The sequence below is a fragment of the Spinacia oleracea genome, chromosome 2 (genome assembly GCF_020520425.1).
Source record: "Spinacia oleracea cultivar Varoflay chromosome 2, BTI_SOV_V1, whole genome shotgun sequence".
Classification (NCBI taxonomy): Eukaryota; Viridiplantae; Streptophyta; class Magnoliopsida; order Caryophyllales; family Amaranthaceae; genus Spinacia; species Spinacia oleracea.
The window spans coordinates 21,101,401-21,119,530 of record NC_079488.1 but is presented as its reverse complement, the minus strand read 5'-3'; the positions used below and the strand labels follow the sequence as shown (position 1 = coordinate 21,119,530).

At 33.2% G+C, this 18,130-nt stretch overlaps 2 protein-coding genes across 3 annotated transcripts in view; both read right to left on the bottom strand.

Moving 5' to 3' along the window:
* Positions 1–10,211: 10,211 nt before the first annotated feature.
* On the bottom strand, positions 10,212–13,789 carry LOC110780050 (uncharacterized). 2 transcript variants are annotated; one of them, XM_056836542.1, is made up of 7 exons: positions 13,690–13,789; positions 13,525–13,600; positions 12,306–13,052; positions 11,935–12,135; positions 10,597–11,622; positions 10,315–10,427; positions 10,212–10,229 (listed from the first exon to the last, which is right to left on the bottom strand). In XM_056836542.1, exons 3-5 carry the CDS (start codon positions 12,981–12,983, stop codon positions 10,858–10,860), a joined length of 1,644 nt encoding a protein of 547 aa, XP_056692520.1. In that variant the 5' UTR covers positions 12,984–13,052; positions 13,525–13,600; positions 13,690–13,789; the 3' UTR covers positions 10,212–10,229; positions 10,315–10,427; positions 10,597–10,857. The 2 variants fall into 2 exon arrangements, with proteins under 2 accessions (XP_056692520.1, XP_056692521.1); XM_056836543.1 differs by lacking the exon at positions 10,212–10,229 and having other exon boundaries at positions 10,315–10,424.
* Positions 13,790–14,952: 1,163 nt separating this feature from the next.
* The window catches only part of LOC110798043 (AP-1 complex subunit sigma-1-like), a 29,807-nt gene continuing 26,629 nt past the window's right edge, over positions 14,953–18,130 (bottom strand). The window contains exons 2-6 of the mRNA XM_056835729.1: positions 16,752–16,846; positions 15,411–15,482; positions 15,276–15,311; positions 15,101–15,187; positions 14,953–15,024 (exon numbers count right to left, since the gene is read on the bottom strand). Of these exons, the coding sequence (XP_056691707.1) occupies positions 14,953–15,024; positions 15,101–15,187; positions 15,276–15,311; positions 15,411–15,482; positions 16,752–16,846 (362 nt within the window). The remainder of the gene's footprint in view (positions 15,025–15,100; positions 15,188–15,275; positions 15,312–15,410; positions 15,483–16,751; positions 16,847–18,130) is intronic.

Here is an 18,130-nt window from a genome sequence, read left to right as displayed (position 1 = left end):
TGGCACAAACCTATAATGTACATGACAATAACCTATAAGGTACATCATAAAAACTTATAATGTACGTCATACTAACGTATATGATACATGGAATATAGGTTCACCTGAACTAAAATACTTGTAGAACTTAAATACACCCGAACTAAAGATCCAAAACCGATTTCAACAACAGAGAAACTTGAATTTAGCAATTAGATTTAAATGCTAGTTTATTTTTGCTTTTCATATTATTATTATTATTATTATTATTATTATTATTATTATTATTATTATTATTATTATTATTTTTGTTGTTGTTATTATTATTATTATTATTATTATTATTATTATTATTATTATTATTATTATTATTATTATTATTATTATTATTATTATTATTACTGTTATTATTATTATCATGCAAAATCTATAAGGTTCATGTCACATACCTAAAAGGTACATCATAGAAGCTTATAAGGGACATCATACTAACATATAAGGTACATCATACTAACTTATAAGATACATGGGACCAACCTATAAGATACATGACACAACGCTATGCGGTACATGACAAAACGATATACGGTACATGAAGCAAACCTATAATGTACATGACAATAATCTATAAGGGACGTGACACAATCATATAAGGTACATGGGATGAACTCATAAGGTACATGACGCAAACCTATAAGGTACATCATGCAAACCTATAATGTACGTCATAAAAATCAATAAGGTACATCATGCAAATCTATATGGTACATCATACAAACCTATAAGGTACATTTTAAGAACCTATAAGGTACGGCATACTAACTTATTAGGCACATGGCACAAACCTATAATGTACATGACAATAATCTATAAGGGACGTGACACAATCATATAAGGTACATGGAATAAACTTATAAGGTACATCATACTAACTTATAAGGTACATGGCACCAACCTATAAGATACATGACACCACGATATACGGTACATGACACAAATCTATAAGGTACATCTTACTAACTATAAGGTAAGTTATTAAAACCTATAAGGTACGTTGTAAGAACATATAAGGTACGTCATACTAACTTATATGATACATGACACAAACCTATAATGTACATGACAATAACCTATAAGGGACGTGACACAATCATATAAGGTACATGGTATGAACTTATAAGGTACATGACACGAACATTCAAGATACATCATAAAGACCTATAAGGTACATCATACTGACTTATAAAGTATGCATACTAACGTATATGATACATGGAGTATAGGTTCACCTGAACCAAAAATACTTGTAGAACTTAAATACACCCGAACCAAAGATCCAAAATCGATTTGAACAACAGAGAAACTTGAATTTAGCAATTATAAGGTACATCTTACTAACGTATAAGGTACGTTATTAAGACATTGATGTGAAGAAGATGGAGAGTTAGATGAAGCATTTGCGGTTGTTGGGTAATGATTTTGATTTTGTAGTTGCATTCTTTTTATCTTAAGAACTGATAAACGAAACACAGGTTTATGCCATTAAGGCTAAATGTCATATCTACAAACAAGTTGAACAAAGTTTTCAATTTTTAGAATTATTACTTGTAAAGTTGTGTTTCTTATTGTTAGTATATTATGTACTTCATATTCGAAAATTCCCGTAAAATTTATGATAAGTAAAAATTGTATTTTGGAGAAACTACAATTATTCTTTACTTATAAGGTACGTCATATAAACTTATAAGATACATCTTGCAAACCTATAAGGTACATCACGCAAACGTATAAGGTACGTCATAAAAATCTATAAGGTACATCATGCAAACCTGTAAGGTACATGACACAAACCTAAAAGGTACGTCATGCAAACCTATAAGGTACGTCACAAAAATCTATAAGGTACATCATGCAAACCTATAAGGTACATGACGCAAACCTATAAGGTACATTTTAAAAACCTATAAGGTACATCATACTTAGTTATAAGGCACATGGCACAAACCTATAATGTACATGACAATAATCTATAAGGGACGTGACACAATCATATAAGGTACATGGGATGAACTCATAAGGTACATGACGCAAACCTATAAGGTACATCATGCAAACCTATAAGGTACGTCATAAAAATCTATAAGGTACATCATGCAAATCTATATGGTACATCATACAAACCTATAAGGTACATTTTAAGAACCTATAAGGTACGGCATACTAACTTATTAGGCACATGGCACAAACCTATAATGTACATGACAATAATCTATAAGGTACATCATGCAAACCTATAAGGTACATCATGTAAACCTATAAGGTACATTTTAAGAACCTATAAGGTACGTCATACTAATTTATAAGGTACATGGCACAAACCTATAATGTACATGACAATAACCTATAAGGTACATCATAAAAACGTATAATGTACGTCATACTAACGTATATGATACATGGAATATAGGTTCACATGAACCAAAAATACTTGTAGAACTTAAATACACCCGAACCAAAGATCCAAAATCGATTTCAACAACAGAGAAACTCCAATTTAGCAATTAGTTTTAAATGCTATTTTATTTTTGCTTTTCATAATATTATTATTATTATTATTATTATTATTATTATTATTATTATTTTTATTATTTTTGTTGTTGTTATTATTATTATTATTATTATTATTATTATTATTAATGTTATTATTATTATCATGCAAAATCTATAACGTACATGTCACATACCTAAAAGATACATCATAGAAGCTTATAAGGGACATCATACTAACATATAAGGTACATCATACTAACTTATAAGGTACATGGGACCAACCTATAAGATACCTGACACAACGCTATACGGTACATGACAAAACGATATACGGTACATGAAGCAAACCTATAATGTACATGACAATAATCTATAAGGGACGTGACATAATCATATAAGGTACATGGGATGAACTCATAAGGTACATGACGCAAACCTATAAGGTACATCATGCAAACCTATAAGGTACGTCATAAAAATCTATAAGGTACATCATGCAAATCTATATGGTACATCATACAAACCTATAAGGTACATTTTAAGAACCTATAAGGTACGTCATACTAACTTATTAGGCACATGGCACAAACCTATAATGTACATGACAATAATCTATAAGGGACGTGACACAATCCTATAAGGTACATGGAATGAACTTATAAGGTACATCATACTAACTTATAAGGTACATGGCACCAACCTATAAGATACATGACACCACGATATACGGTACATGACACAAATCTATAAGGTACATCTTACTATCCTATAAGGTACGTTATTAAAACCTATAAGGTACATTGTAAGAACATATAAGGTACGTCATACTAACTTATATGATACTTGACACAAACCTATAATGTACATGACAATAACCTATAAGGGACGTGACACAATCATATAAGGTACATGGTATGAACTTATAAGGTACATGACACGAACATTCAAGATACATCATAAAGACCTATAAGGTACATCATACTGACTTATAAATTATGCATACTAACGTATATGATACATGGAGTATAGGTTCACCTGAACCAAAAATACTTGTAGAACTTAAATACACCCGAACCAAAGATCCAAAATCGATTTGAACAACAGAGAAACTTGAATTTAGCAATTAGCTTTAAATGCTAGTTTATTTTTGGTTTTCATATTATTATTATTATTATTATTATTATTATAATATTATTATTATTATTATTATTATTATTATTATTATTATTATTATTTTCTTAAATTTATACTCTTTTGTGCAAATTGGAAAATAAGTAACGTAATCAAAACTCGAAACCTATAAGGTACACCAACATCTAAAGTACATAGTACAAACCTATAAGGTACATGACCCAAACCTATATGGTACATGACACAAACCTGTATGGTACGTTATAGAAACTTATAACATACATGTTACTAACCTATAAAGTACAACATATAAAGCTATATGGTACATGTCATGGACATATAAAGTACATGTCACGAATATATAAGGTACATGACACAAACATATAAGATACGTCATAAATACCTATAAAGTACATCATAAAAACTTAAAAAGTACGTCATACTAACCTATATGATACATGACATATAGGTTAACCCGAACCGAAAGTACTTGTAAATTTGAAATCAACTCTAACCGATCCGAACCGAAGATCTAAACTCGATTTGAACAAGAGCCAATCTTGAATTTAGCAATTAGTTTTAAATATTAGTTTATTTTGGGTTTTCATATTATTATTTGATGTATTATTATTATTATTATTATTATTATTATTATTATTATTATTATTATTATTATTATTATTATTAGGAATTTTTGTCAGAAAGGACCTTTTAAAATCAAAAAATTTGACAAAGGACCTTTTAAAAAAAAGTTGTGAGGTAGGACCTAAATCAGATTTTTTGTTGTGAATAGGGATCAAGACCCCTTTTCCGGTAGTCAAACCACATTCTCCGGCGTTGACCAGCGCGTGCGTCGCACGTGCGCCCATAAAAACGAATTATTAATTATTTCCCCCCTAAGTACCTATAGAAAACCTTAAAAAAAACTCTCTTCTCTCTCCTCGTTGCTTCTTCTTCCTCGACATTACCTGCACTTTGCTTCTGGAAAAAGAAAATTCGGTACATCCTAAACAAAATTCAAAAAACCCCATTCCCATACTTCAACTCCCATACTCACCTAAAAAATCCGACCACCTTGCACTAATGCCTAAAGCCATCTGCAACCCTGCTAGACCGTGTAACTCAAACAAACGCAACCACCAACACCACCGGCCTGAAGAGGATTAACACTCGAGTTGCCATCGTTGCCGCCTCCGAAGGGCCCAACAACCCTCTAGTATGGTCTAAAACCAACCAATTACGGCCTGAAAATAAATTTAGCTTATGAACCATAATATCGAAAGTTACGAAATTGGAGAAATTGGACCAAAACAATTAGGGATTTTACTCTTACCTGGTATGAATTGCAACGAAAATCAAGGGGAAGCAATGAATTTTATTTTCCATAAGCAATATGCAACGGATTGATGAAGAAGATGAAGAAGCTATGAGAAGGTAATGTGGAGGAACAGAGCAACGAAGGAGAGAGAAAAGGGGATTTTTAATTTTAGATTTTCGGTAGGCATGCAAGGGGGAATTGGAGGGGAAAATTAAAAAAAAAATCGTTTTTATGGGGCACGTGCCACGCACGTGCTGGTCATCGCCGGAGAATATGGTTTGACTACCGGAAAATGGTTCTTGGTCCCTATTCACAACAAAAATTCTGATTTAGGTCCTACCTCACAACTTTTTTTTTAAAAGGTCCTTTGTCACAATTTTTTGATTATAAAAGGTCCTTTCTGACAAAAATCCCTTATTATTATTATTATTATTATTATTATTATTATTATTATTATTATTATTATTATTATTATTATTATTATTATTATTATTATTATTATTATTATTATTATTATTATTGTTGTTGTTGTTATTATATTCTTTTGTGCAAATCAAAATATAAATAACTTAATCAAAACTTAAAACCTTTAAGGTACATGGCACCAACATATAAAGTACACTGCACAAACCTATAAGGTGCATCATATTAACCTATAATGTACATGGCCCAAATATATATAAAGTCTGACATTCGTTTATCAAAAGTAATGCTTAAATAAGAAATAATAGTTACGTTGTGAAACACTTTACTTAAACCAAGTTACTCAAGTTATTAAAAGTTTCAAAACACTTTGCATATGTTGTAAGCAATTTACTACACAAATTCTAGAAGATAAGCCATAGCCAATGGACATCTAAACCAATGCACAAAAACCTACATCTTTAAGTTACAAAATATCAACCTCCTAAAACTAAAAAAACCCCTAGCATAATCCACCATTTAGCTGGTGTTTCTCCATCCAAACATGGTCAAGTTATCAGGTAGTCTTTACAAAGTAAAATGCCCAACAACATATACAAAGAATAAAAGTTCTCGTCAACGTGGAATGCTTTTGTCCTTGTCCTTTACAACAGTTTATAATTAGTTATGCAGCAAACAAACACCCAAATGAGTTCCATTGTCCTGTTACCTGCAGATTTGTTCAATTAAACCAAAGTGAGTACATGTTTCAGAATCTTGATGGAAAAGATTACAAGGTACATATTTTTTTGGCAATTAATTATAAGTTTACTGAGTAACTGTCATTGACTTCCTGAAAATAATTCATGAAAGCTATATAACAAGGATTAAAGTCTGACATCTGTTTAGCGAAAATAATGCTTAAATAAGAAATAAAAAGAGGACATACAAATCAGAGGTCCATAACAACAATTCGATCACGGCTAGCAAATCAACAAATTGATCACTGACCACAATCCCCTCCACCCCCAAAAAAAAATCTATCTCCGACTCTCTTGGTATTTCATTTGTACACTTACTGCACACCTGAAAAAGCAAATACATTCTTACATATAATTCAGTAGATATAATATTTTTAATATTTTTGTAATCAGAAAGAGTGTAGATAAGCTTAGACAGATTGTTCTTGTTCTGTGTATAGTTAGTAATTTCCATAATATTTGTGGATAAGAAAATTTCCAACCTACACTTGACAAAGATGAAGTGTTGCAGACATACTGTTCGAACAACACAACAGGTCCAACAAAACAAATACATTCTTAGATAAGGTATTTTCTGTTTCTTGATTAAAACTCCAGTAGAAAATCAAAGAAATCATCCCAATTCAAATATTTTTCAATTTCTGGGTTTTGCTTGCTGTAGTTAAATAATGTCTTCGAGTAGTGTTGTACAGGTTGCAGAGAGAGACCCAACAGGGCAATACGTAAGGTACGACGAGATATTAGGCGAAGGGAATTGGAAAAGAGTTTACAAGGGATTTGATGAGGTTAACGGTATAGAAATTGCTTGGAACGTGGTAGCTTTAAAAGATAGAGTATTAAACTCTGCTTCAAATCTTTCTTATTTGATTGCAGAAGCTAAATTGATGAAGTTGTTAGATCATAAGAATATAGTGAAATGCATGTTTTAGATCCACAGATCCACAGATTAAGACGTTTCTTAATAGGTGTCTTGCTACTGCATGTTTTAGATCCCCTGCAATTGACCTTTTGAATCACTCGTTTCTTGCACCTACACATAGTCTTTCTTCTGTCACATCAACTGATACTACAAGTCTGAGTGAATCCGAGTCAAGTCTGAGTCAAGTGACGAGTGCTCTGGTGGATGGATTAATGCAGCTAGTGAAGGAGATTAAGTGTGGGGACAAGATATTTAAATTACAAGGGAGTATGAAGCTCTGGTGGATGTATTGTTTATAATGTTGAAGGTATGGATCAGGTTGAAAATAAAATGAAGTTTGAGTAACATTGATGAGTTTGTGAAGGAAAAGATTGTTACGCAAATGAATTTGTCAAGTGAAGATGTTGAAGTGGCTACTGAGATAATAAAACAACTAAGAACAGAACTCTTAGTCCTGCATTATCAACCTAATATTACTGTTGAATAGAAGTTGATGTCAGAGGAATTAGATTATAATCTTGGCAACTTATTTTAGGAGTGTAGGGGTAATAACTTATCCCTAGAACCAAGACATCTACTTAGGATTCTTACCTATTTTTAGCAGGTTTCAAGCCCTAAACTACCTCTCCTGCCATTAAGTGTCATCAGATACACTCCCACGTCCACAACTTCTGGTGCTTCTTGCACCTGAGTGTCACTTAATTGGGAAGTGGTCCGGTAACCATCACATATAGTGCAACAACAACTGGAAGACCCTAACTGAGTGTTTACAGTAGGCTATACACATTGTGTGCGATCTTGATGTTGACTGCATGCTATTCTAATATAAATATTTCACTTGTTACTTTTTTAGATCCATTTCATAGCAGGTCCCATTTCTGCGAGAAAACAGACAAATTTTTTAGATGGAATATTCTCTCCCTCAGTTCAAGGCTGAAATCTTTCTTTCCTATTGTTGCCAATTTTGTACTCCACATTTTCATCTTGACATCACTGCTAATCTAAGCTTACTGAGATGAGTAAATCTATAATTGATGTAGGCTACTCATACTGACAACACTACATTCTAATTAAGAAATTCTCGCTTTGGGCTATTTTTTTTGTTTGTGAAATGTTTTTTGACAGACGATCTTATAGCAACATAAAATTTATCATTAATCTTGTTTTGAAGCGAATAAATGCATAATGAATATCTGGAGGAAAAATTTATCTGGTTTGGCATTTGTCTGGCCTTCCTCACATAATAAGAATGAAGAATCTAAATCATATTTTATCTCTGAAGTTGAGTTGAAGAGCTTGGCTTTCTGATTGTCTAAGGCGGGCCAAACAATTGAATGAAACATAGAAAAGTTGCAATTGACAGTCTGAGAATTGAAGTTCTAATTTTTTTTTTAAATAAATAAAAATAAAATGACAGAAGTTTTGTTTCTCTATAGTAAAGGACTAAATCTTCGTGAAATAAAACCAAGAAAAAAGGGTCAACCCTAAATCACTGATATCTCTCCCGTTAGTAACCTGTTTCATCTCACTCTGTTTCCTTAACATCAATTTCCTTACACATCCCACTGTTACCTGTTAGCTCCATATCAGGTTTCACTCCTTCAGGAATAGCCTAACACTCTTTCTGCCCTGATTTATAACTTTTAGCACGATGAAACCAGAACAGTTAAATACTCAAGACTTCAATATAAATATGAGGTCCTACGCTTCAAACTCCACACTTATACAAAGTAATCCCAACGCAATAAAAGTCAACATACTTGACAAGTTCCCAAATCAATCAATAACCCTATTCTACAAAGAAAAGCTCAGAATTCAGCAAGACATGCAGATTACCGTCTACATCAATTTGACCAAAACAAACCGAGAAAACAAGACAAAAGCAAAAGTCAACTTAATGTGTACCACATATAAAAAGCAATTGAAACTGGCAGAGAGGACTGAGTACACTCAACATCAGCAAACCTGCGGATTCATAAAAATGTTTCTCATTCAATCCTATTCTCACTGGCTGGCATATAGATTATGGAATACGTAGCTAACATACACTACATAGTTAACAAACACCTTTCCCTCCACCCTTCAGCTAATGGCTACTCCATCCAAACACTTCTACTTTAGATTAGAACACTACTTACAGCTCGTTTGATAGTTTAGGCCTTTCGGAAGAAATGGAAATGACTACATAAGTTATTTTGGCAAGTCCAACAATGTCTACAGCAGTCACTATCCCCAAGTATGTCCTGGCAGAAAACAATAAAAAGCACATACTTGGAATACAGTAGCCTTACCATGGACATTAGATTTTTAGTTTCCGGAATTCTCTCCACTTCTTTTCAATTGTTTCCTTCAAAGAATTGACTTCACTGGTCAAGATTGAATGACAATATTTAACTCTCAATTTCTTTAGAAATGCATCCTTGGAAAAAAAAAAATAGAACATAAATACTTCCTAGTTAATGACACTTAGACTTTCCTAGAATAGATTAAATTTAGCATAAATATTTTTAATACTTACAGTTTGAGGTTTCAATTGTGGATCTCATGCCTTCATATCTCCTTTATATGTTTCCATATATCTCATCAAATAAAGTCCAACATCACACCATTCTTTTGGTTTTTCCCATTCCAAAACAAATTCTTGAACCTTGAAAGATGTTACTTTACTAGCCTTATTATTCTTCTTCCCTTTGAAATACTTTGACAAAGCTTCAGCCTGGAAATGTTTCCAAATACAGAAAAACACATGACATTTATAAGAAAAATCGAAGGAAAAAACAAAGAAAAAATGTATAGAAAAAATGATTTTGATTTACCAGTGTTTTTGCTTCACTAAAGTCTCTGGATTCAGACTTGTTACTGCGATGATGTCAATTGTTTGTCGTTGAAAGTTGAAATAGAACATGTATGGACACCGAGGGTCTTGAATTGTGAAACACATCTAAAATGTAATGAAAATATACACTTTAAAAGAAATGAACAAGGAAAGGGACATAAAAGAAATGAACGAACATAATTACCAAAAAGAACAAAGGTGAGCACTATTGAGAAATCAACATAAATAACTTACAAGTTGTACTTTTGTGATATCAATATTTGCAGAAGGGAGATCTTGTTCTAATAATTTGCAGAATTCACCATAAGAATTGAGTGAAAGGTACAACAACATCTATAAAAAGAAGAAGAAACAAATAAATATTAAAAATATAAATTGTTAATAATATAAATTCAAAATTAGCTAGGGGAGAAAATACCATGTGTGGCATGGGAACAAAATATCTTGAAATAGAGCTAGAACATCTTTTCTTCTCCCCGGCGTTCAATAGATGTGCCCACAAATCCACCACTTTTTCTGAAATCCCGTCTTCTGATGACAAGGTGTTTAAAACTTCACGTGTAATGAACATGTATTTATCTTTAAACAGCTTCTCACTATTGAAATGAAAATAAATCACCAGAAATAAAATGAACATTTGACATTTCAGTACATAGAATAACTAAATGAACTATAGGCAAAACTCAATATTAAACTTTACCTTTTCTCTAAATCAGCAAATACCCAGTCTGCCATACACCTTTCCTTTTGCGTTAGATCCCGTAAGACATTCACGTGCCTATTAATGAATGGGGATCTATACAAAAAAGATGGGTTTCCTTCCCTTTTCTTCAAGATTTTTATGTCACAGTCGATGACATCGACTATTGTGGGAGACACTGAATGCACAACAGGAGCGTTATTGAGACGAGGCGAAAAACGGCGAGAAGGTTGAGTGTTGGCAGCATGCCTAACAGAAGGGCTAGGAGAAGAAGGGGGAATGTTGACCAAACGGGGAGAAAAATGTGTATGAGTAGGAGGAGGAGGAGGGAGAGGAGGAAAAAAAAGGAGGAGTAGGAGGAAGTGGTGAGGAGAATAAGTTAAAAGAAGGCATTTCAATGTGAGCCAACCGAGGAGAACGGCGTGGACCATGGTGTCTGGCCATTGAAGGTGTTTTAGAAGAACAGAAATTAGATTGAGGAGAAGGAGGGGGAGGAGGAGGCAGCTTAGTTTGAGGAGGAGGAGGAGGAGGAGGAGGAGGAGGCAGCTTAGTTTGAGGAGGTGGCAACTTAGTCAGAAGAGGAGAAGGATGAGGAGGAGGAGAAGGAGGAGAAGAAAGTGTCGAGGGTCTGCTAACCTTATTTGCTTCCCTGTTGCTAATAGCTTTTCTAACCTCCTCATCAAAAGCCTTCCAGAAATCCGGACCCAAATGCTCGTCCTCAAGCACGAAATCCCCATCCATAGTTTGCTCCTTTGGCTCCTTTGGCTCCTCTGGCCTATCAATACTTTGAGTGTGCATCTCATTCATATCAATTGACTCCTCTTGCTCGTTAGTTTGCTGGTCAGTTTGCTGCTCATGCTTGTCACATTCTTGATACACGTCAAACATCATATTCGCTAAGTTATGCAACTTAGCTACAGCTTGGAAGTTCGGAAATTTTGAATTTGCTTGTTCAACGACATCAAAAATTTTACTAAATGCTCCGGCAAACTCCATTGCAGCACTCACAACCTCTTTTAGGCATTCCTGCAAGAAACCAAATCAATAACTTAGCATAGGATACTTAAATCAAAGTCAAGTGAAACCCTAAGCAAATAGCGAGAAGTTAAGGATTGAAAAACATATATATTCTTCTAAAAAAGATGTAGGTTGCCAAGTACATAACTAACTGCCAAGTCCATTGCTGTTTTTTGCTGATTGTTAATGGCATTGATTTTATCAGCAAAATCACTGACTACAAAATCATATTAAAATTACAGGGCACCCAATTCTCTCTTTTCTCTGTTTCGTTTATCTCTATCCACTATACTACTGTTACAAAATTCCAGCTAGATTTACCTTTTGATCAACACCATTTGTTTCTTTTTCTTCTTTAATGGTCAAGGTCTCTTCCACTTTACCTTGTCCAAATCTTCCCGCCATTTTTTTCTCCAAATCAGACCTCTCCTGAATTTTGCTCGTTGTCCAAGACTTGATGAGGGGAAACTTCCTCTCAACAAGCTGACGACCCATAAAGGTCACACGATCCATGTAACAAAGCTAGAAAAAAAACAAAAAGCATATCAAATGCCTTTTTCCTTATGTTTTCCCTATTTGTATTTCAAAACAAAATTCATAATAAAAAGCATCACATAAGAAACATGATTTTAACTTATAAAATAGAATGCCTTAGATAAGAAACTGTAAAAACAAAAGGATTGGAATCATACCAGTAGAACTATAGCAGGCCCTTTAAACAGACCATCTCCATTTTCGGCTTGCCATTCCCTACTACAATCACATAGAGATTCTAATGTGTATTGGCACCAATTCATGTCCTTAACATCATTAACATCCCCTAAAGATTTCAATATCTTGTAGTTTGCTTTAGCATTTTTATTTCCATTCAACAATGTTGAAACTACAAGAACCACAAAGCTTCTCTTAAATATTTCCCCTCCATCCACCAGAACCTTAATATTCTTCACAATATCCCCCACTGTCACAGTATTGTTAACTCCTAAATCACGAAACCAATCGCTAACAATTTTTGTATACTCAACACTAGGATCCCTAGCCTTTGCTTCAATAACCTTTTTTGCACCTTTTGGCAATCCCAAAGAAACATAAACATCATCTAATGTTATTTTCATTTTACCCGTATCCAAAAGAAGAGAGGAATGAAAAGGATCAAAATTTTTAACTAGCCACCGACAGAGATCCCATGGCAACTCTTCTATCTGTAGATCCAATAATCTACCAAATCCTATTGCGTGAACATCATCTTTTTGTTTTTCAGTCAAACCCTTGAAATTTCTATCACCCACGAGTAGCTTATACAAAGTGGTAGGGGACATTCTGGAAAATGTCTTGACCTTCTCACTCTCTCTCCTCACAATAACTTGCATTCCTTGTTCTTCTCTTACTTGTGCAACTTCCAAAGAATGATCCCCGTAAAATATGTGACATAAAAGTTACTACATAAATCAGAAAATGAATAGGAAGCAAAGCAACAACATGAGGGTTTTTTGCATCAGTTTAAATCAGAGGCATGTTTTTCTCTAATCTGTTATCTTTTTTATTGATCGAGCTAGCACCTTAAACTAGGCTATTCTCCTATCGGGCAACATAAAGTTGGCTAGAAATAAAAGAAGTGTGATCCATAGACTCTTCTGGAACATTTGCATTCTGTGACGGTTTCTCTTTGCCCGTGCAAGTATTTATGTTCTTGCCAAATTCCAAACATGCAAGTCACAATAGGAAAGCAAGTTATTCTTCTCTATTAAGACAACTGAAAATGACATTCAACTTTATCATAGGGCTAGACAAGGGGGAAAGCCGCAAAGATACAAAAATAGGGCAACTGATCTAAACAGCACAACATTACACACTTTTCCAAAGTTTCTCTACCTAAACTTATCAACAATAACCAATAACAATAACCAATACCTCTGTAGTAGTTCAGGTTGAACAACGATTTGAGGTTGAGATTCAGCTCTAGATCGTGTCTGCCTACTTGCAATATCTGATTTAGTACATCATAAAGTGAAGTTATTGAACAAGAAAAGAAGTATATTGAATAATGTGGTAACTTATTAAATCAAATCAATTTACCATGCGATGGCTCAAGTTAGCTTAGCCTCCTCTTGTTTTTTGCTTCATTTTTCGACATCCTTCTGATATTTCTTCACAATTTCAAATTTCTTACCTGTCCAAGTTTAGCATTAGGGTTCCTCTTAAATAACGCTAATGTACATAAAAAAAACCATAAATTATACAATAACACACTATTTCAACACAAGGTATTATACAATAACAACAAACTAGTTAAGACACATTTTGAATCATCATCATAATACTATTACTAGTTATTTCATCTACTGACAAGACCCTGAATTTGCGCTATCAACCTTCATTAGCCAGTCATCTGCAGTCATCAATATTTCAGCTACCTTTTATACAAGATTGTCACAAAATTACTATCCTGGAAGTCTAAAAGAACTACCCATCTTTGTCCCGAACAGCATTTTAATGCATATACTTTCTAATGATTCTCAAGATATGAATTCTTCTTCCAGATAAATGCTGATTAGTACTCGTACACCAAATTAGTGTCAATGCTCCCCAACCTCCTAAACAGTAGGCCACATTTCTAAATTTAGTTGTTTTACTTATGATTTGAACTTTTTATTTCTAGCCTCAATGATACCCTTAAAAAAAATTAGAGACTACGTAAATTTACATTAGTATGGACTACGTATAACATAGGACTTGTTGGATTTGATCCAAGGACTTACCAGTTACCAATGACCTTTTTCCAGGACCGTGACAAAATCTTACAGAAATAAATACAGACTGCAATTGGTGTACAATAGACTTGGACCATATACGTAATACAAGAACCCGTACGGGACATTACACATAAACAAACGCCAGAAAGTCAGAGACTATACTCTCAGCAAGGGAAGTGTAGAGATCATGGTGGCAACTTTAGGTCAAGGTTAACTTCAAAATGGACCACAGAAACTATCCAGAAAAAATAGAAAAACTAAACATCTGTAACACTTCAGTTTAAATAAATAAATTTGCAGTCCATGCTAGAGGGAAAATTGCATCGAAAACAATGCGAGAAAAATGCAGCTGGGCATATGTAACATTACAGAAACAAAACGCCTGTGTGGAGGACATTGCAAAAACAGTAACAAATACAACGGTACAAATTTTATCACAAGAAGAATCGTCTAGGGAGAGTAGTACTTTTGGCAACAGCAACAATACACTAGAAAGAGATATATTCATAAAAAAATTGATTACAACTTCACTAGAAATTGGCTTGGTATAGGATCGGTTGATATGGAACTCATAGGTGACAACAGCTTACTTTGTGGCTTGTGCAATTATATTACTGATTGAGCTTTCTTGTTCTTTTGCAGCCTCAACCAGTGAATCCTGCAAAACCATATTCTCCATGTTAGCTGACACAAACAGCAGTGAATACTATACAACATTCAAATAGATATTGTACCTGTGCGGCAATCAGGCGGGCAACTGTTTTTTTGCTTGATTCTTGGAGCTCACAAGCAATCAAAATCTCGTCGAGTATATAATATGCCTTTCATAGCCATACCATTAACAAATCAGAAGGAAATTTAAAGCATATAAAAAAATGTGAAACATCATGATGCAGGGCATACTCTTACCTTGTGAAAGTTGAAGATCAAATCCAACTCACAGACCTGCAAAAGAATTTAGTTACTTTTTAGATGTAGAACTAACTAACGTAATGAGAAAATTAACTTCTTGTGTGCTACTAACAGCTGAAACAAATAACTCACACTTCCAAAATAGCGGTCTAGAATCTCAACAAAGTGATGGACAATTTCGAGAAACTCTAGTTCGTTGTCATCCTGATCAATGCACATGCAAAAATACAAACTCGCATATGTTACCGATGTATGAAAACATGAGTTTCAGCTGATCTCCAACATATATAATACCTAAAACAGATAGCTAAAGTCACAACAGATCATCTTTATCTCCTTATTTGCAAGATGATAGAGAAACGGGTAGGGAAAAGCCTAGAACATGACTATAGGATGGATTGGAACCATCAAAGTTTTATATGAGACGGGTGTTAATAATAGGACAAGTCCAAGTCACTCAAGTTCCATTGACAGTATCCTTATTTCTCACAAAAAGTCGCCAATCCATATAGAAGTCCCTCATAAAAGTCCTCACTATACCCCCTGTATCATTCAAGATTTACTCATCAGAACCAAATGCAATAATATTACTCATTCCCTTACAAAATAGTTTTCCCATTATAAAAAGTAAAATTATATGGAAAGGTATCCCAAAAGAAATTAATTGGAAAAAAGGGAAAAGTAAAGGAAACAAACAAAATACATAATTCTTTAAAGGGATCTTCAGATGGATCGACATATATCCATATTCTAGATGATCCTATTCTAATTTTGCATTACATCTGTTGTGGAGAGCTTTAGAATTAGGCACTTTAGATGCTTCAGCGTGAAACTATTAGGACTTTATCACATTGTATTCAGAATTTATTTGCAGGATGTGGAATTTGCAGGATATGGAATTTGCAGGATACTAATTACACACTACTACTGTTTCTCATGCTTGCTAAAAGCATGCTCTACGTTTCTCATGCTTTCCATTTCACCTAGGCCAATGAACTCAAATACTCACAAAGTCAAAAATGAGTACAGTAGTATTCAGGCCAACTCCAAATTCTGTGTCTGTTATACCACCAGTCTACTTTCATTTTCAATTAACAAAGTTGTAACTCAACTTAGGGTTCTTCTTTTGAAATCCATGACTAGACCAATAATCTTGACTTAACTAAATCAATTTAAATCTCTGTTTGTCCAAAACCAACAAACCGTTTAGCAACAAAACTAATCCAAGTACAAGTTGGTAATCTCAAGAATCCAATATAAACAAATCTTCAATACATGTAACTCTGAAAACTATATCAATCATTTCTCCTTAAATCCAAATTGCAATGCCAAATTATTTCTCAAAATAACAAAATTCACGACATTATACAATTAGTCAGTTATTAAAGTAAAAATGGAAAGATTAAGCAAGAAAACTGATTTTATTCAAAAGAGGCGAAAATCGCACACAAACATCGGGAGAGAGAAAAATACCAATGGAGAAACACTTGATTTAGGGTTTTCTGAATGAGCAATTGGAGGAGAAATAGAGAAGACAAAGTTCGAACGAGCTTTAATGGAGAAAGAAGCTCAAAAAAACCCCGAAAGAACCTAGGAAGAAGAAGATTTAATGGAGGAAGAATCTTGAAGAAGAAGCTTCAATGGAGATGGAGGAAAAAAGAATGTCGTGAAAATGAGAGGGAAAAGTGGGAAGAGAATCGAGTTGTACGAAGAGAACGTATTAGCCGTTGAGATGTATCAGTATCAAGGGCCAGGATTTGTTCTCATATACAAAATGTATTCTCATGTAAAGAGGTGTTCTCTCCGGAACCCGACCCTATATATATATATATATATATATATATATATATATATATATATATATATATATATATATATATATATATATATATATATATATATATATATATATATATATATATATATATATATATATATATATATATATATATATATATATATATATATATATATATATATATATATATTATTGAAAAGATATTCTGAAATTACTTTTCAATAGCTTTGACGAATTTGGTTTAGTTTGGTGGTAGTTGAGCATTTTGTTTTAGAAATTATAGGAAAAGTCTTTATGATTCATCATTGATCGAATCAAGTACTAATTGGCTTCGATCATTCCAACTTAGATATGCCATATCTTATGGAGCTAGATTGTGAAATTACAACACACAATCATTAATGATCATTTTTTGTCTTAAAGTAATCATCGTCATAATCTAACCTAGATCTTTATGATTTCTTGCCATGTGGATTTTATACTTCTGAATCTTTGAACTAGCCAAACAGATTCAAACTTATATCACTTTGAGTAGATAAACCAATATTCACTCAAATTTAGGTGAAATAATAAAGTCATAAAATCTTTCTTTAGCTTTGAACTCTATTGTCTAGGCGTCCTTACAATAGTTCATATCCTTTGTTACTTCCAACAAGTAAGACTTAGCTTGTCTTAAATGATCTAGAAATCAATCAAATTTTAAAATTCCATCAAAATAGAGCTTTAGAATGTTAACTTGTTGATATGGTCTAAGCAACAATGCCAAAGATTAGTGGAACTCAAATCAAGGGGTTGATTTGAACCTAGTAAAGTTCTTATTGTTAAAAAGTTGTTTGTTTTAATCAAGCATATTGACTCAACCCGTAAATGACCATTTCAATCAAATAAATAAACAAACATTATTTTTGTTTTTCTTGAATGTGAGTCTTTATGTGTTTGAAAACATAAATTTAGGTATGTTGATTATGGAACAAAATATCCATTAGCTTCCAGCCTTTGAAAGGACTTAAAACAAACTAGATGACCCTACAACTAATGTAGCATTGTCATGCTT

Excerpts from the sequence above, each read along its gene's own strand:
- LOC110780050 (XM_056836542.1), bottom strand. The coding sequence starts at position 12,983 with ATGCAAGTTATTGTGAGGAGAGAGAGTGAGAAGGTCAAGACATTTTCC. Across the intron at positions 12,136-12,305 it reads GGCCTGCTATAGTTCTACTG|CTTTGTTACATGGATCGTGT; the intron begins GTATGATTCCAA and ends TTTTTTTTCTAG. Across the intron at positions 11,623-11,934 it reads CAAATGGTGTTGATCAAAAG|GAATGCCTAAAAGAGGTTGT; the intron begins GTAAATCTAGCT and ends GGTTTCTTGCAG.